The sequence below is a fragment of the Mastigoproctus giganteus genome, chromosome 10, assembly GCF_048544385.1.
Source record: "Mastigoproctus giganteus isolate SK-2022 chromosome 10, ASM4854438v1, whole genome shotgun sequence".
Lineage (NCBI taxonomy): Eukaryota > Metazoa > Arthropoda > Arachnida > Uropygi > Thelyphonidae > Mastigoproctus > Mastigoproctus giganteus.
The window spans coordinates 201551180-201571657 of NC_143584.1; the positions used below are offsets into that span (position 1 = coordinate 201551180).

The 20478-nt window shown below is 36.2% G+C and overlaps 1 protein-coding gene across 6 annotated transcripts in view; it reads left to right on the forward strand.

The window, feature by feature from the left end:
• The window catches only part of ClC-c (chloride channel protein 3), a 378652-nt gene that overhangs the window by 289377 nt on the left and 68797 nt on the right, over positions 1-20478 (forward strand). For all 6 annotated transcript variants that reach the window (XM_090383982.1, XM_090383981.1, XM_090383980.1 and 3 more), the window contains one exon: positions 2480-2601. In XM_090383982.1, coding sequence (XP_090240108.1) covers positions 2480-2601 — 122 coding nt within the window. The remainder of the gene's footprint in view (positions 1-2479; positions 2602-20478) is intronic.

Here is a 20478-nt window from a genome sequence, read left to right on the forward strand (position 1 = left end):
GGAAGCTACTAGGCTTTTTGTTCCAAATAAGAAATACTGCTCTAGGTTCAGGCCCAAATGGATGTCAGATGAACTAATGAGACTCGTGGCAGAGAAGAAAAATGTATGCGATGCACAAAAATTGTCAGACGACACAGAAGCCTATGGTAGATACAAGCTAGTCTGTAATCAAGTCACAAAGGAGGTTAGGCAAGTGAAGGCAGATTATGAAAAATCTTTGGCAAAGGATGAAAGAAAAACAGCAAAGACTTCTTTACTTATATGAACTCTTAACAGGAAAGGAATGAATCAGATTGGTCCTCTTGATATCAATGGTTTGCCTGTAGATGATCATTCTCAGATAGCTGCCGAACTAAATGGACATTTTGCATCTACATTCACATATGAGGAGTTATTTAAGGAGGAGAGAGCCAGATGTTTATCAAACTCTAACAGGGAGTTAAATAATTTTGTAATAAGTGAGAGCAAAGTGGAAGAGAAACTGTTGAAATTAAACATATAAAAGGCACTTGGGGTGGATGGGATCTATCCAGTTATATTAAAGGAGGCAGCAAAGGAAGTAAGCAAACCTTTAGCCGCAATTATGAGAGCATCCTTGGACTCAGGGGGAAGTCTCCACGCACCAGAGTTGTGCAAATGTATCTCAAATTCACAAAGGGGGATCAAAGGTGACACAAGTAATTACAGATCTGTTAGTTTGACTTCTGTTCCAGGGAAAATAATGGAGTCACTGGTTAAAGAAGCATTGCAGTTTCATTTAGACAAGACTGCAGCAATAAATCAGACACAGCTTGGGTTTTTCAAGGGGAAGTCTTGTCTGACCAATTTGATTGGATACTATGATGTGGTTACAAAAGAACTGGATGCAAAAAATTATTTTGATATCATATACTTGGATTTCAGGAAAGCTTTTGATACTGTTGCACATGGAAGACTACTGTACAGATTGGAGCAGTATAACATTAAGGGCAAGTTGCTACAATTGTTTGTTTGTTATTTGGTTTTTAGGAGCATTAGCAACTAAGGCCATATTGCTCTGGGATACGCGGTGGTCATTCCCTGACCTTTTCACATCCTCCGTATTTGGTGGTGACGGGCTCGAACCCCGGTCTAATCAAGAAGCATGTGCTATGCACTGATGTTCTTTCCCACCTGGCTACGGAGGTGCCTAAGTTGCTACAATGGATAAAAGGATGGTTCAATGGGAGATGACAGAGTGGTGGTCAATGGGTACTGCTGTATGTGGACTAATGTTATTAGTGGTGTCCCTCAGGGTTCAGTGTTGGCCCATTGTTATTTTGTTTATTTATCAGTGATATTGATGAAGGTATATCAAACTTAATGTCAAAGTTTGTGGACGTTACAAAGCTTGGAAGGGTTGCTAATAACAGTAATGACAGTTTGCAGTTGCAACAGGATCTGGAAAAGTTGGGTAGATGGACTGAGAAGTGGCAACTGAAGTTTAACATTGACAAATGCAAAGTACTGCATATGAGTAGCAATAACCACAGAGAAATGTACCAACTATGTGGTGTTACACTTAGGTTAGTGGAGAATGAAAGAGACCTTGGGGTAATTGTGCAGTCAGATTTAAAGTTTTCTGGACAGTGCAGACAGGCTGCCAAAGTAGGTCATGGTATCTTTTCAATGATATGCAGGAATTTTGTGAGCAGGGATAAGGAGGTGATTATCCCCTTGTATAAGGCAATGGTCAGGCCACACTTTGAGTACTGCATACAGGTCTGGAAGCCTCATTTTAGGAAGGATGTAGAGTTGCTAGAAAGAGTATACAGAGAAGGGCAACAAGACTGGCGAAGGGAACAAAGGGGTACTCTTATGGAGAAAGGCTTAATTTCTGAAAATTGCAGCTTCTGGAGACTAGGCACCTGTGAAGCAATCTAATTTAGGTGTATAAGGCCTTGAATGGATTGAGCAGGCTTAATGCTGATGGGATTCTTTCTCTTGCTCAGATTACAAACCTGACGGGGGCATAGATTCACACTGAGGAAAGACAGTTGTAGAATAGATGTGCGGAAGTTTGACTTTAGCCAGTGGGTAGTTGATTGCTGGAACATACTTCCAGCAGTTGTTGTGGAAGTTGATAGCTTAAATAAATTCAAGGCAGAACTAGACAAACATTTCAAATGAATGGATCAGTGAAATGGGAAGGTTTTTTTTTTTTTTTTTTTTTGCTGAAGCTGTATTAGCTTGCTTTCTTGCATCATGTGCCTCTACTTATGCTAATATGCCATATGTTAACTTTTATTTTCTTTAGGATAATCACTTAATAAAATTTGCACATTTTTTCAAACATACTCAGAAGAAGGGAGGGGGACAAATTATTGAAACAGGTATAGTATTTCTATTAGCACTCCATTATATGTTATTGGTTTTGTTTAAAAATTTAAATTATAATTAAATCTGTATAAAACTTACTTGTTCAATAAAAAATAACAGTTATACTTAAATTTTATTTCAGCCATTATCCAACCTTGTGGGTATTTCAAAGGGCTCCAATTACAGGAGAAAAGTACATGACTCCTGGTCTTTATGCTATGGTTGGAGCTGCAGCATGTCTTGGTGGAGTCACAAGAATGACTGGTCAGTCTTAAACAGTTATTCATATAATGCTGAAATACTGCATGATGTTATCAGTATATTAAAATGAATATGATGCAGGATGTAGTGTTTGCAATCAAAAAAGAAATTTTTAATATGAAATAGAAAGTACCATATTGTTTTAACAGGTATATAGATTAGATAGGAAACATTATGTGGTAACTATGATACTTAATTTGGATAACTAAAAAAAATTACGTAGATATAAAATCTAAAATTGTAAACTGCTATACATTATGAATTCTCAAAGACAGTTGCACTGTAGTTCTGTGATGCTCATGGGAAAAGCATATCTGCATGGGTGTCCATCTTTGAAAGAAATGGAATAAAGAAAAAATTGTATCTGTTTTTAAAATTGGTTTACATCTTCCAAAAATTCATCTAATCCCTCTTTAAATATACATAAACTGTCTGATTCCGCAAGGTTAGGATGTACCCTTTTCCAGTAACTGATTATGCTTTGACTAAAGGCAAGTTTTCTTAAATCCAGTTTACAGTTATTGTTTCTTAATTTGAATCTGTCCCTTTGTGTGCATCCTCCTATAAAGAGAAAATATCCTTTTCTGCCTTTAAGTTTGTCCAACCTTATGGCCTAAAACACTTCAATAAGATTGCTATGGATCATACAAGTGTTAGTTTTCAAACTGTGTAGCTTATAGAACTATACTGAATAGTCACTTTATTAGGTATATGTACCCTTTTCATGAAATGGGGTGTTCCTTCAGTGACATATATTAGTACCGTGTATTAGTACTTCATATAGTACCATTTTTGCTGATGCTGTATAAGCTTGCATTCTTGCATTATTTGCCACTACTAATACTAATATGCAAAAACTTCCCATATTACCTGACCCCTCTAACAATTTGTCTAGTTCTTCCTTGAATTTATTCAAATTGTTCTACAACACCAGATCTTTGTTTGTTACAATGATCAACTACCAGCTGGCTGAAGACAAATTTCCACACATCTATTCTGCAACCATTCCTCCTCAATTTGAATTTATGTGCATAATCTGAGCAAGAGGAAGGATTCCATCAGCATTGAGCTTACTCAATCCATTCAGACCCTTAAACACCTTAGTTAGATCCCCTCACAGGTATCTAGTTTCCATATGCTGCAGTTTGCAGAACTGAAGCTTTTCCTGGTACGAGCACCCTTTGTTCCCTCTCACTAATCTTATTGCTCTTCTCTGCCCCCACTCCAACAGATCCATATCCTTCTCCAAATGGAGCTTCCAGACCTGTATGCAGACCCATATGACTGTTAACTGTGTATAAAAATTGTTGGATAACATTCAACTATGCTAATCCTGTGGTTAGAAACAGTTCGTTGATGTGAAAGCTGACAAGACTTATGCAGACTTACAGAGAGGTTACAATCAAACAAATAACCCAGTACAACAGTAGATGATGATTGAACCAGGTTCTGCTCCTATCAACAAAACACAAGAAGATACAGTTATATTGGATACTGGAGGATTGGAAAAACATTTTGTTTGTCTGATGAATCTTGGTTTCACACTGGAGCCAGAATGTGACAAAAACAGCATGAATTTATTGACCCATCCTACTGTATCAGTGTAATGGTGTGGAGAGTTTTTGTGGTGCACATTGGGCTCCTTGATACTAGATTATCTGGAAATTGTTCCCAACCAGGTCTATACCTCTGTTACTGCAGTATATCCATCTGCAATTGGATTCTTTCAACATGACGATGCATCATGTGACAAGAACAGAATAGTAGAACTATTTCCAGGAACAGGAGAATGGATTCATTCTACTGTCCCAAATAGTCTGAATCCATTAAACACATGTGCAGATGAGATGGAACAAGCTGTTTGGAGTAGAGATCCACAACTCCCCAACCAACCAGCGATGCAATTGAGTCAACATGGGCTGGCATGTTATTAGCACTTCATTGAGTTCCGGGCTAGCTGAGTGGGTAAAGTACCTGCCCGGCAACCCAAAGGTTGCGGGTTCGATTCCCGCCTCGGGCTTGGATCAAAGTACTGCAAAAACCTTGGGAGGTGCAATATGGCCACAGAAGCCGATGCGACAACTACCAAATCAAAAAAAAAAAAAAAAAAAATCATTGAGTTCATACCATGATGAGTCCAAGTGTTCTGAGAGTTGAAGGTAGGGGACTTACTTGCTGTTAGGTCTAGGTATGAATAAAGTGACCACTCTGTGCAGAGTCCTTTCCTGTATGCATATTGCTTTGTGTTCACTAGTCTTGTATCCCTCCATCGTGCCGTTTTAAACAAGTCATTAATTTTCCTGAAATGAAATATTTGGGACAGTTTTCAAGATTGTGTTCTGGCCATTGATATTTAGAGTATAATAATTCTCAGTTTCTGTTGTCAGAATTTCTGTATATCAGAGAAACCCATGTGCTGTTGGGGCAGTTTTCTTGCACTGCTGAGAGAACTACACATATGACTGCTTCATTCCTTAAATCTATTGCATCTTTAAGAGTAGTTTTTGCAGCTAACACAGTCATTATGACAGGGTTCTTCTACACTAGCATTTCCCAAACTGTGTTCTGCAGAACACTAGTGTTCCATGAGATGTGAACAAGTGTTCTGTGAAAAATCAAAAATAATTATTTAAAAAATAAAATAAAATAACACCACTTTTTGTATCATTATAATTTAACCCCCCCCCCCGGTTATTAACATACTGGCATAGACTAATAATCAAATAGACTGCAGAACACTATTTTGTTCGGCTCTGCATAGAGAAGTATGCATAGAGGTAATGGCATCTACAAAAAAGTAGCAATGTGGTGATCTAGTATGCTATTGGTATGCGATTTAGCTTGGAGTACATGGGTTGAAGGAGAGGGAGAGCAAACCAATATCATAACTAAATTCACTTCCTTGTATAAATTTTTTTTTTGATAATGATTAGTATTTCAAAATATTATTATTAAAATAAATGACCACGGATTTGTGGTTGAAAAAAGGAACTTTAAAACGAGAAGCAAGTACTTCTAGTACTGCAACTGTGTTCGATGAAAACGAACACAATATTGTCACACTTCATAGTGAGGATGAACAATCGCAGCCTTTTGTTCCCCAAAAATCCGAAGTGAAAAAACAGGAACCAACTAATAAAAGACCAAAACGAAAGTATGATGACAGTTATTTGAATTTTGGCTTTACATGTGTTGGAAATAAATATGCTCCTGATGCACAGTGCGCCATATGTAATAAAATATTTCTTTGGCTTCGCTAAACTTGTTTCGTAAGTGTTCCGTGAATATGTTGTGAGATGAAGTGTTCAGTGAATATGTTGTGAGATGAAAAGTGTTCCGTGACTAAAAAAGTTTGGGAAACGTTGTTCTACACTGTATGGGAAATTGCTTGGGCTTGAATTCCTTGTGATGAGAGGATCCCCCCCCCCCCCCCCCCCCCCCCACATTGCGGTCTAGTTAGTTGGCCTCTTGCATGGATTGCATGCTTTTTCTTCCTGAAAAATGATTTTCCATTCAGAAAACAGGAAACACCGAACAAAAGAATAAATCTGATTTACAGAAACAATTCTCTCGTGCTACGTGGCCTAAAAATTGTCTCAGAGCAAATCCTAAACAGCAACAGTATTTTGATGCTGTTATCCATTGGCTTTTAAATAAAACAACTTCAAAAATTGGACTTTGGTCATTTAAGATTTTTGTGATTACATACATTATTTCAAGATGGAAGATCAGCCAAGTAGTTTTATTCCTGTTTGCAAGTTTTATCATGTGGCAATAGCAGAAGTATATGAAACTTGTGAATCAGAATGCAAAGATTCATTTAATGTTTAACATAATGAACTGGTTATTATGTATGAGAAAGGTCAGCATTATGAGGCTAGTATGGATATTGATGATGAAATCGCAAAGAAATGAATGCAGGAAAAAACAGAATGGAATGTTGTTTCATATATATATATATATCTATAAGGCGAAGAATTTATTTGTAAATATTATTTCTAAATTTTAATATAGAGATCAGCACCAATTAATGCCATCTAAGTGACAGATTATGCATTACATCGGTCTGTGTTGATATGTTCTAGATATGATAGAAAAATAAAAAAATTATCAGATTGGCAATGAGGTAACAAGTTAAGTGAGATTAGGTACAGTCTGTGGAAAACCTGTGCGTCAGAAATGCCCAAGTAACGGGCAAAGTCCCAATGCCAGCACAGTAGCAAAAATCTAGAAGTAAAGTGAGAGTAAAACAAAATGAGATAGAACGTAAAGTAAAATGGTAAAGCAAAAGGCAAAAAAAAGTAGTAGTGGTAGTGACAGAAATAGAAATGTGATAGAGCAAAATATGATAGAGCAAAAAATATAAAATAAAATGTAAAAATAACATAATAAAGCAAAATTATTAAAATTATAAAATGTGTTAATTATGGGTTTGTAGATATATTGAAAGGGACTTTATCTAGGGCTAACCCTCTCAATATATCAGCCCATGATTAACGTAGCTATCTGTTTCTGTTGTCAACCGCCCGTAAAACTAGTTTTGAATATATATAAAAGATGGTAATAAAGTAATACATAGAGAAACAAGAAATTTAGCCATATTATAAAAATAAGATAGTAAGATGATAATACAGTAGTATCATAGTGAATCAAGGGATATAGCAGTATTATGAAATGAAGGCCGAAAGTTGATATTCTCTATGGTATTACTTTATTACCATCTTTTATATATATTCAAAACTAGTTTTATGGGCGGATGACAACAGAAACAGATAGCTACGTTAATTATGGGCTGATATATTGAGAAGGTTAGCCCTAGATAAAGTCCCTTTCAATATATCTACTAACTCATAATTAACATATTTTATGATTTTTATAATTTTGCTTTATTATGTTATTTTTATATTTTATTTTATATTTTTTGCTCTATCATATTTTGCTCTATCACATTTCTATTTTTGTCACTACCACTACTACTTTTTTTCACCTTTTGCTTTACCGTTTTACTTTACATTCTATCTCATTTTGTTTTACTCTCACTTTACGTCTAGGTTTTTGCTACTGTGCCGGCGTTGGGACTTTGCACGTTACTTGGACGTTTTCAATGCACAGGTTTTCCACAGACTGTACCTAATCTCACTTAACTTGCTACCGCATTGCCAATCCGATAAATTTTTTATTTTTCTATCATATCTAGAACATACAGGGTGATTCACTACCAGTGTGACAAACTTGCAGGAGGTGTAGGGGGCACAAAGATGAATCGGAATCACGTAGCATTGCAGGGTCCGAAATGCCTTCGTCATGCGGTAGAGGACGTTGAACGGGAGGTCGTGTGAACAGCGATCCCGCTGGAAATCAGCATTTGCGAACTGTTTCTGTTGAAGAAACCAAGTAGCAAAAGTCCTCCAGAGTGGATAATCTGCAGGCTCCAATGATTGGACGCGTTGCAGATGGTATGAACTCATTTGGTTTGTTGGCAGTATCCTCCATACAGTGGATTGGGAAATAGCCAATCATTGGCCTATCGCTCGAGTACTCGTACTCGTACTCGGATTGCCTTCTGCAAGATGTAGGACATTTTCCTCATTGTCTGGCGTCCTCGTCGTTTGCTCTCGATTCATGGTACCTCTCGTGAAACAACCAGTCTCACGTAACCTTCTGTGCACACGTGCGAAAATTGTATGATGAGGAGCATGCCTGTGCGGGAAACGTTCTTGGTACAAGCGCAGAGCGGCACGCCCATTACAGTCTGCAGCTCCATACACGAGGTGCGTGTCGGTCAGTTCAACGTTTGAATACTCGTCCATCCTACTGCCTTGGGAACCGGTTCGCAAATGCTGACTTCCAGCGGGATCGCTGTTCACGCGACCTCCCGTTCAATGTCCTTGTGCCCCCTACACCTCCTGCAAGTTTGTCGCACTGGTAGTGAATCACCCTGTGTGTGTGTATATATATATATATATATACGTGTGTATATATATATATATATACACGTGTGTATATATATATATATATATATCGACCATCACTAATCCGGTTCTACTGCTAATTCGGACATAATTTCCACGAACGTAATTTCAAATTTCCCAGGTTGGCGCACCAACCTGCCACTACTGTTTTGGTGGTGTTGGTTGCAGCATCAGCTGTTGGTGCGAACTCATTGGCACGAAAACACTGGCAAGCCATTCCCACTTGTTTTTCTCCATTTATTATTATAACCTGCTCACATTTAGACCCAGCCATGGTTCCAGTGCATAAAGGAAGTGCCTCTCATGGTGTAAAGTGCAAACACCGTACGTTATCCATAACAGATAAAGTTGAACTTCTGAAAAAACTCGACAGCAGTGTGTCTGTGAGAAGTTTAACTCTGCTTAATTGTAAATTCCAGCAATTTCTCTCAGTTCCTCTTATTTTAGTAATTTTCTTTTAGCCATTCCTTTTTAGATTTTTTTTTTTACAACACACTTGTACAAACTTGCAGAAAACACAACACAATATGATGGATAATACAGTGCCCTAACGAACTTGTTTTCACAAAATTTCTGGCGTCTCCGTAGCCAGGTGGGAAGGAGCAGCAGTGCGTACCACACGCTTCTTGATTAGACCGGGGTTCGAGCCCGTCACCACCAAATATGGAGGATGCGGAAAGGTCAAGGAATGACCACCGCATATTCCGGAGCAATATGGCCTTAGTTGCTAATGCTCCTAAAAACCAAAACAACAACAACAACAACAACAAAATTTCTAACAATACTGACAAACTTATTACAATGTTTGAGAGTTTATTTTATCGTAATTAGTTTTATTGCAGCACTCGTAATAAACTAATCACAAACAGCCTTCATATGTATGCCATAATAGCATCACACATATGTGGCCGACACGGCTTCTCAAGAAATAAAGTAACCAACATATGTGGCCACATATATGCGACATAAAAAAATACTTTTTTTCTTAATATATTTTAAGTGAAAAAACGACAACACTGACATTACAATATTTTTGAATTACTAATCAAATTATTTGCTAAATATTTTTTTGAACCTGGGGAATTTTTTCCTTAAACTAACTTGGCAGTCGGTGGTTAGCTGTTGGGTAAATTGTATGTGCTAAAATAACCACCGGTGATCCGGCAAACTCACTAATCTGGCACCCCACAGGTCCCAACGCTGCCGGATTAGTGATGGTTGACCTGTATATGAATGAATGAATTTCTAATAAGGGAATCTAATTAAATCATGAGTTTAGACCAGAAGTTTCAGTTGATAGATAAAAAATAAATAAGTAAGATATGACAGATGCACCAAATGTGCAAAGCAGCAGTAAATACAGCAAAAATATATACAGCAGACTCTCGATTTACCAGGACACTTCAACTCCAAATTAAAAAAAAAAAAAAAAAAAAATCAACCAGAAATCATAACATTCAAGTAATAACTAGAATAGGTATAAACACATGTTTTGCAAGTCGTAAATAAGCGACAAGAAGTGGCGTTATAAGTTGTGATTGGGAGATTATTAAATTGCAACCCCCACTATCTTCCTACTGAAAAAAAAAAAAAAAAAAAAAAGAGACCAAATGTTTAGTTCGTTTTAGTGCGTCGCATCGATTGTTGTGTTCTGTCGCACCGCAAAAAGGATAAATTTAGCTTTGTTATTTATGTCAGGGATGACAGATTTTTTTTTTTTTTTTGTTTAGAAATCGCGAAAAAGATGGGCAAACGCAAGAGCTATGCTTTCAATTAAACAAAAATTTGAAATTATTCAAAGTTTGAAAATGGTGCATCTGTTAAATCTCAAAAGAACCATTATAATGTTGTTGACCAAACCATACGCAACCTTGAAAAAAAATAAAGGGAAGCTATTAGATTTAAAATCGACATCGTAAAAAATAAATGCGTGTCCAATATGCACTACTCGCGTATTGGACACGCGAGTAGTGCGTGGTAAGTTTTTTATCTGTTGCCATGTTTTTTTTATGTAGGTTGCCGAACATTTTTCGACACAGTAAGTTCCCAACTTACATAGTTTCGGACTTATGTTACGTTATTTATATATTTTTTTTTATATGACTGAAGATTTCAGTGAAGGGGCACACATTTCACCGTAATAACGTAAAAACCCACCGAATTCCAGCTATCAGTATTATCGCAAATGCAATAAGATCAAGTTTACTACCTGTTTATAATGAATTGTACTAAAAGCCCAGTAACCCAGAAAGTGCAAATTGTTTTTATTATTTTATGGCAGTAACCTTCAGAATTGTGCTTTAGTGAAATGTGAGCTAGGGTGGAGTGATAATAGTGAGTTTTCACCTTAACCCTGTGAAGTTTTTTCAGAAAATTTCATTTTGACTGTTATCACGGTGCCGACTAAGAGAATAAGTGACAGTTGTACAAGTAAATCTACCAAGAAAAGGAAAGCGATCAAGTTTGATCAGAAAATTAAAATAATAAGGATGCATGAAAATGGCCAAACATTAACAAGTATCGGATGGAATTCAGATTTGTCAGTGGCAACGGTGAACACAATAATAAAGTAGAAAGACAATACGAGAAGCAGTGAAGCGATCGGCACCAATGAAGTTAACTATAATAATCAAGACTACGAAATACAAATCAGTTTTTACAGTACAATAACGTGTGTTTTTTACTTCCTTTTATGTTTTCTTTTCATATGTGCCACTCTGGCTACTTCGCCGCTGTCCTCAGATAAAGTTTTTAATTTAACTAATTAAAAATGTATAACTATTTGGCATATCAGGGATATAGTAGGAATATTTTATTAGTCATTTCAGAGTTAATTACGTAAAACTCTACTTACTTAAGAAGTCCTGGAAGGTATCTCTTACGTATGCCGGGGACTTGCTGTATTTTTGGATTAACCGGGAAATCGATTATCCGGGAACTTTTTTTTTACCATCTATCCCGGAAAATCGAGAGTCTACTGTATATGCAAGTAGGATTTAAGTCTGTTACATTTTGATGTAGTGCAAAGATGGGAGTGAAAAATACACAAGTTGCCAAAAACTAGAAGGGTGAGGATAGCAGGAATAAGAAGTATTGTAGGTTTGTAAAAAGAAAGAAAGAATGTGGATATCCTGTATGTTATGATGAATTAAGAGAATTATAGGCTGAATTGCCAAGCCAATTAGAGGTGAGGGAACTGTAAAGCAAATACAAAATGGTTAAACAAATAAAAAGTGAGATAGCCATCATCAGAAATGGGTGGGCAAATTTAGTTAAGTCGAAAAAGGGGTATAGCAAAAAATCTGATGATAGCTAAAGTAAATATTGATACATGGCCAAGGGACTACACCTGACCATGCATCAAGAACTGCGTTACAATGATTGTCCATAACAGTGGAAGAGAATTGAAAAAAAAAAAAAAAAAAATCACTATTCTCACGCAGTATGGACAGTGTGAGAATAATAGTAGAATAGTAGACCCAGTGCCAGTAATGCAGTGTCAGTAATCGAGGCCAAAAAGTAAAATTAAGGATAAAGCTAAAATAAAATAAGTATTTTATACACAGTTCCTGATGCATGGTCAAGTGTAGTCCTCTGATGTTAATACCTGACCATGTATCAATATTTACTTTAGCTATCATCAAATTTTTTGCATTTTTGCTATACCCCTTTTTCGACTTATAACTAAATTTGCCCACCCATTTCTGATGACGGCTATCTCACTTTTTATTTATTTAGCCATTTGTATTTACCTTACAGTTCCCTCGCCTCTAATTGGCTTGGCAATTCAGCCTATAATTCTCTTAAATCATCATAACATATAGGATAGTCACATTCTTTGTCTTTTTCAAACGCACAATACTTCTTATTTCTACAATCCTCACCCTTCTAGTTTTTGACTTGTGTATTTTTCACTCCCATCTTTGCACCTACCTACTTGCATATACTGTATATGTATTTATATACACACAGTGTGCCAGTTAAATAACGAGACTGATGCTACTAAAAAAAAAAAAAAAGAATAACACTAACGGCAAAGTAAGGTTATATATTTTTGAAGTAATCACCTCTGATGTGTATACACTGTTTACATCTTCTATACAAGTGTTTAAAACACCTCTCTAACTCCTTCTGGTACTGCTTTCAGCTGGTTGGTCACTGCAGCCTGGATGTCCTCTATCGTCCCATATCACCTTCCTTTCATGGCTGTTTTCATTTTGGAGAACAAAAAGTAATCTGCGGGAGCCAAATGCGGTGAATATTGGGGGGGTCTACGACTGGAAGCGGGTTTTTTTTTTTTTTTTGGCAAAAATTGCTTGATGTTGACAGCAGAATGTGTGGGTGCATTTGTCACAAAACGGCAACAAATTTTTCTCTTGGCCAGATCTTTTAGAATTTCTTGTACAGATTCCTTTTTGCTACTGATCATCTCAGCAAGCAACCTCATTGAAATTGATCTGTCTTCAGTCACAATTTTTCTAACGTTTGTGACAGTACTCAGATGTTTGAACAGAGATCGGTCGGCCAGGTTGGGGATCATCTTCTAACGAGTCACGTTGTTTACAAAATTGAGAAACCCTTCAAACACTCTTGGTCAAGACAAAAATTCATCAGTATAAACTTTTTTTAAATCCTCAAAAGTTTCCGTGGCACTTTTTCCCAATTTACAATAAAATTTGATAACTGCCCTTTGCTCCATTTCCAATTTTCTGACAACATGCACAAAACTACTATTACTCTTTCCATCATAAATCACGAACTACTGACTGGACAAGTTTCAGCTTGCACTCGTTGGAAAGAGCACACTCTAGTGGATCTAATCATGTACTATTTTGGTCTCTTATGTTAATACTAAACGCAGAGCACATGCAGTCTCGTTATTAATTGGCGCACTGTGTGTGTGTATATATCTTTTACCTTACAAGCATTCTCAAATTTTCCATGGTAATTACAGTTGACAGCTCAGCACCCCTACCCAATACACTGAAAATAAACATTTGTCTATATATATATAAGCATGTAAAACTAGATAAGTCTGATAAAGTTTTCATAGATGGAGGTGAAAATTACACAAAGTGACAAGGACTAGAAGGGTAAAGATACTAGAAAAAGGAAGTACAAGGATGTAAAACTAGATAAGTCTGATAAAGTTTTCATAGATGGAGGTGAAAATTACACAAAGTGACAAGGACTAGAAGGGTAAAGATACTAGAAAAAGGAAGTACAAGGATGTAAAACTAGATAAGTCTGATAAAGTTTTCATAGATGGAGGTGAAAATTACACAAAGTGACAAGGACTAGAAGGGTAAAGATACTAGAAAAAGGAAGTACAGCCACTCCCTGACTTACGTAAGAGTTGCATTCTGTGGAACTCTACGAAGTCGGAATTTCCCTAAATGCTTTTGCAGCACTCACAAATTTGATCGAAGCAAAAAAAGAAATGTTCGACAAACATGTAAATAGAATTATTTATTCAATTTTTTATCTCATGCACAGGTAAAATTACAAAAATTTCGAAATTATAAAACTACAAAAGAGAGGAGACAGGCATAACGTCAGCAAGTTCTACCTTTTGAGCATTGTTGCCAGAATTAACTCTTCAGCTGATAAGCATGCCTCTGCAGAAGTTGAAGGTTGTGGAGATTTAGAAGGGGTTTTTTCCATCGCATCACAAAATTTCTCTGCAGCTGCAGAATCGGCACTGGCGACTTCACCGCAAACTTTAATGTTTTGGAAACCAGCGCAATGCTTGAACCTATTAAACCACCCGTTTCTTTCCACGAACTTGGCTTGAGGTTCGCCGTACTTATCCTTAATATCTTCATAAATACTTCTTGCTTTTGCTTGAATGGCCATTGGACTCAGGGGCACTTGCTTCTGAATCTGATTTTCAATCCATATTATTAATAACTTTTCCATCTTCGATATAGCACCTGAATGCTGTTTTGTGATCACTGTTGATCTTAAATATGTTGATCCTTTAACATGTTCTTTTATATGTGCACTGTTCCTTAAAATAGTATTCACTGTTGAAGCAGCGAGACTTAATTCTGTGCAATAGATGACAAACTTTGTCCTGCTTCATACTTCTTAATTAATCATCTTCATTTCGAAATCAATTTTGTTTCGTTTCCTAGCACTTGCACTTTCCAGTGGTCCCTTTCCCTTCACCATTGTAATAAGTAAATAGGAGGGAAGAGAAGATTCTGAAAATTTATTTTATATTTTTTTACATGATTGAAGATTTCAATGAAGGGGAACTCATTTCACCATAATACCGTAATGTAAAAACCCAGAGAATTCCAGTTATCGGTATTATCGCAAATGCAATAAGATAGAGTTTACTACCCATTTATAATAGATTGTGCTAACAGAAAAGCCCAATAAACTGGAAAGTGTTTATTGTTTTATGGTAGTGGTCTCCAGAAATGTGTTTTAGAAAAATATCACAAAGACATTCAAAATTGATTCTTATAACAGAACATATGATAACGATGAAAGTGTAGTGCAATTTGCATTATAAAAATTACCTTTTAGAGCAGTGGTTTTCAACCGGGGTGCCGCGGCACACTAGGTTTCCGCAACAACATTCTTGGGGTGCCGTGTAATTTGGGTTTAAGTTACTTAAAGTTATTATTATTATTTTAAATTTGTATATTTATTTCATTATAAAAAGGTGTTTGGTATGCACTGTACCATATCTTTTTAATTTTGTGGCGATCTATAATTGGTCTTTATTTATTATCTCTATATAAAGAATAAAATTATTATATAGGTATATATTAAAAGGTCAAAAACCACTGTGTTAGGTATTTCTTTTGACCTAGGGGTGCTGTGAAAAAATTACTAGGACTCTAAGGACGCTGTGAACCCATAAAGTTTGGGAACCTCTGTTTTAGAGAGATAAATAGCTTAGTTATATAGTGAAAATTTCAACTTCCAAGGTCTTGGAACAGATTACCAAAAAAAACAATGTGTTATTGGGTTCACATTATGATATTTTCACGATACCTCCATTTATTCCTACTGAATGCAAAATATGCTTCCACGATTTTTTTAAATTTGCACAGGCTGGCAAAAATTTATGTAAAGTCAAATTTCTGTAAGTCGAGTGTTATGTTAGCCGGGGAATGGCTGTATAGTAGATTTGAAAAAGGAAAAAGAATGTTAATATTCATAAAAGTTTTGATGAATTAAGAAAATTATGGGCTGAATTGCAAAGCCAATTTGGAGGTGAAGGAACTGTAAAGTAAAATTATTAATACCAAATGATTAAACAAAATAAAGTAAAATATAATAAAAGGTGGTAGATATAATAAGAGCCATTATCAGATATGGATGGGCAAATTTAGTTATAAGTTGAATACAGGGATGGCAAAAATGCAAAGTCTGATGTCAGCTGAAGTAAATATTGATACATAGTCAGTATCAATATTCATCAGGGGACTTCACCTGACCCATGTATCAGGAACTGCATTTTTATACTTGTCCATAACAGTAGAAGAAATGTGAAATAAAGCCAAAAAACAAAAAGAATAAAATTAGCACATTCTTTTACAGTATCGACAAGGTAGTCCCAATGTGTCAATGATATGAAAATTATTAACATAAAAATAAGGATAAGGCTAAAAATATAATTAAGTGTTTTCAGAGTGGGAAAAAAATATGTAGATTTTTTAGTAAATCTGGAAAAATATTTTAATGTTGGAATTTTGTGGAAAATGAGAAGAATTAAAATAAATAGGAACAAGCACACTGTATAGGGAGAGGTATTAAATTTAGGATGGAAAGAGATAAAGGCGTAGTGAAATAAAGACAAAAATAGCGATAGAATGAGGATTGTAAGAACATTCGTATCACCCTCATATTACACTAATAGCTCTACGAATGGGAAGAAAGATAGAAAGTAGAAAGGTAAAAAGTATAGAAAAAGTTATTAAAACATACTGAGCTAGCTGGAGTTGTAAAGCCCAACTTTTTAGTAAGGGCCCTGGCTTTGTAAGTGTTAGTATAAAAAGGAGCTGAATACCAAATGCTTGTACTGCAGGGAAGAAGCAGGCAAAAAAATATGTAAGTCGAAACAGGCCTAGAAACAAACCGAAACCAAAAGTATAATAAGAAAGGGAAACGATACCTGGAGTTTTCAAGTAATACGAAGCAGAAGGAAGACGCAGTAAGAGTAATATAGAGGTCAAAGAAAATAAAGCACACATATTTAGTAGAGTAGATGAACGTATCTAAAGCATAACTATATTAGTGACTTAGCTACAGGATAAAGCAATTTATGGCAGCATAACGGACTTAGTAGAGAGCTGTGAAGAAATGGAAATAGTGACCTCTATAGATGTATTTTGAACAGATAAGAGCATAGAGATACATAAGAGTAGCATTAGAAAAGAGAAAGTATATCTATAATGTAGAAATGTGGTTGGAATAAGAGGACTTTACCAATATAAAGTCAAACAATATAAAAAAAAAAAAAAAAAAAAGGGTAATGAACATAGCCATAATAAAATGAATAGAAAGTAGACCAAGTGATATGGTTACTATATACCTAGCAAAAAAGGATGTTGTATAATCCTTGTATATAAATTGAAATTATACAAATTAGGGGGTATAGCTTACACAGAAATTTTTTTAATATCCAGGAAATGAGTAATTACATATGTAATCATATGTAATTACTCATTTCCTGCTGAAATTACTTATTTCAGCAGGAAATATGCAAAGAGCAACATAAAATCCTGAGATGAAGAAGCCAGAGTAAGATTTAAGAATTATAACCTGTAGTCCAAAATGGAGTGAAACAAAAGTGAAGTAATATCAGTAATCATTTCTGTAAAAATAAATAAATCTATTGTTGATAGAGAAGCATAAGTCCACAAGTAGTTTCAGAAGTGAATCCAAAGGTGATAGGGTGTAATAAGAATCCATAGGAGGTTTTTAATGAGGAAATCTAATTTAAATCGAGTGATGAAAGAATAGGAAATAAATCCAAGGGTGCATAAAACTAGACTGTAGACCCAATGGTGGGTAATTAAGCATAAAATCCTAAGGAGACTGTAGAAAATAAAAATTTTTACAAATATTATTGTAATATAAATAGTCACAAAGATCCATGGAGTTGAAGAAACTAAAAATGAACAAGTACTGAATAAAATTTCAGTAGTAATGAATATGTACAATAGTGAATGAAATTAGTATACATCTAATAATAATAATTTTTTTCTGTTTATACTTCGGCACGACAACCAAGTCAGTAGAGTTTACAATAAATCGTCAATACAAATATTCATCATATTTAGTAGTCACGGGCTTGAACCCCGGTCCACTCAAGGAACGTGTGCTATGCACTCTCGCTAATCCAAAGGAGGATATTCAAAGGTCGAGTTCTAAGGTATCAAATCTTTTTGGATACCTTAAAGTAGCTTTAATACTTGAAAGATCCAAGATCAAATGAATACATGAAAGAAGTGAATACTTTAAAAGTAGAAACTTAGTGAGTAAAGAAACAAAGTAATCATTCCAAAGGAAAAAAAATTTCCTATTAAATCATTAGCATAGGCACATGATGCAAGAAAGCAAGCTTATATAGCATCAGCCAAAAAAAAAACACAAAAAAAAAAAAAAAACCCTTATTTCACCCATCCACTCGCTCCAAATGTTTGTCAAGTTCTGCCTTGAATCTATTTATGCTATCAACTTCTACAACAACAGATGGAAGTTTGTTCCAGCAGTCAACCACCTGCTGGCTAAGACAAACTTCTGCACATCTATCCTACAACTGTCTTTCCTCAATTTGAATTTATGCCCTCTCAGGCGGTCATTCTGAGCAAGAGGAAAAATCCCATCAGCATTGAGCATGCTCAAACAATTCAAGGCTTTATACACCTCAGTCACATCACCTCACAGGTGCCTAATCTCCAGACACTGTAATTTGCAAAAGCCTTCCTTCGTAAGAGCAATCCTTTGTTCCATTCATTAATCTTGTTGCCCTTCTCTGTACTTGTTCCAACAGCTCTACATCCTTCTTAAAATGAGGCCTCCAGACATGTATACAGTACTCAAGGTGTGGCCTGACCATCGCCTTATACAAGGGGATAATCACCTCCCTTATCCCTGATAGAAAAATTCCTGTATATCATAGACAAGATACCATGAGCTACTCTTGTAGACCGTCTAAATGGCTCAGAATACTTCATATCTGCCTGCACAATTACCCCCAGGTCCTTTTCATTCTCTACCACTGTCAGTGTAGTACCACAGAGTTGATACCTTACTTTGGGGTTACTTCTTCCCATATGTGGTGCCTCTGTAGCCAGGTGGGCAGGAGCACCAGTGCGTAGCACACACTTCTTGATTAGACCGGGGTTTGAGCCCGTGACCACCAAATACGGAGGATGCGGAAAAGTCGGGGAATGACCACCGCATATTTCCTGGAGCAATATGGCCTTAGTTGCTAATGCTCCTAAAAACCAAAAAATAATAGCTTCCTATATGTAGTACTTTACATTTGCCAATGTTAAACTTCATTAGCCACCTCTCAGTCCATCTGCTCAACTTTTCTAGATCCTGTTGCAGCAGCGTATTGTCATTAGTGTCATTAACAACCCAGCCAACCTTCATATCGTCTGCAAACTTGGACATTAAGCCTGATATACCATCATCAATATCATTTATAAATACAGAAAACAACAATGGACCCAAAACTAAATCCTGAGGGACTCCACTAATAACATTAGTCCATGAAGAGCAGTGTCCATTGATTACCACTCTCTGTCTTCTCTCACTCAACCATCCCTTTATCCATAGCAGCAATTTGCCTCCAGTGCCACACTGCTCCAATTTGTGCAGCAGTCTTCCATGTGCAACAGTATCAAAGGCCATTCTAAGATCCAAACATATGATATGAAAGTTATTCTTTGCATCCAGTTCCTTTGTGACTACATCATACTATCTAATCAAATTGGTCAGACAAGACTTCCCCTTAACAAACCCATGCTGTGTCTGAGCTATAACTGAAGTCTTGTCTAGATGATCCTGCAATGCTTCTTTAACCAGTGCCTCCATTAATTTCCCTGGAACAGAAGTTAAACTAACAGGTCTGTAATTAATTGTGTCATCCGTTGATCCTACTTTGTGGATTGGGGTCACATTTGCACATCTCCAGTCCATGGGTATTCTTATGCATTAAGAGCAGATAAAGGAACCTTCCCTGAGTCCAGGGAAACTCTCATAATCGTGGCTAAGAGTTTGCTTACTTCCTTTGCCGCCTCATTTAATATAACTGGATAGATTCCATACACTCCAGGTGCCTTTCTTATGTTTATCTTCAACAATTTCTCCTCCACTTTACTCTCAGCTATTACAAGATTATCCAGCTTACTGCCAGAGTTTAATACACCTCTGACATTCCCCTCCCTGAATAACTCATGTGTGAATGTAGATGCAAAATATTCATTTTGTTTGTTAGCTACCTGAGCAGGATCATCAACAGTTGAACCATCAATATCAAGTGGACCAATCTGATTCATCCCTTTCCTTCTAGAGTTTCTATAAGTAAAGAACTCTTTGCTGTTTTTCTTTGCATCCTTTGCCAAAGATTTCTCGTAATCTGCCTTCGCCTGCCTAATCTCCTTTGTGACTTGGTTACAGACCAGCTTATATCTATCATAGGCTTCTGTGTCACCTGTTATTTTATATGTAATCTATGCATTTTTCTTCTCTGTCACATGTCTAATTAGTTCATATGACATCCATTTAGGCCTAAATCTTGAACAATATTTGTTAATTGGTATGAAAAGCCTAGTGGCTTCCAAGATTAATTCTTTGAATGCTTCCCATTTTGAATTTGTTGTTGGTAACATCTTCAGTTGGTCCCACCGTATAGAATTTAAATACTGTCTCA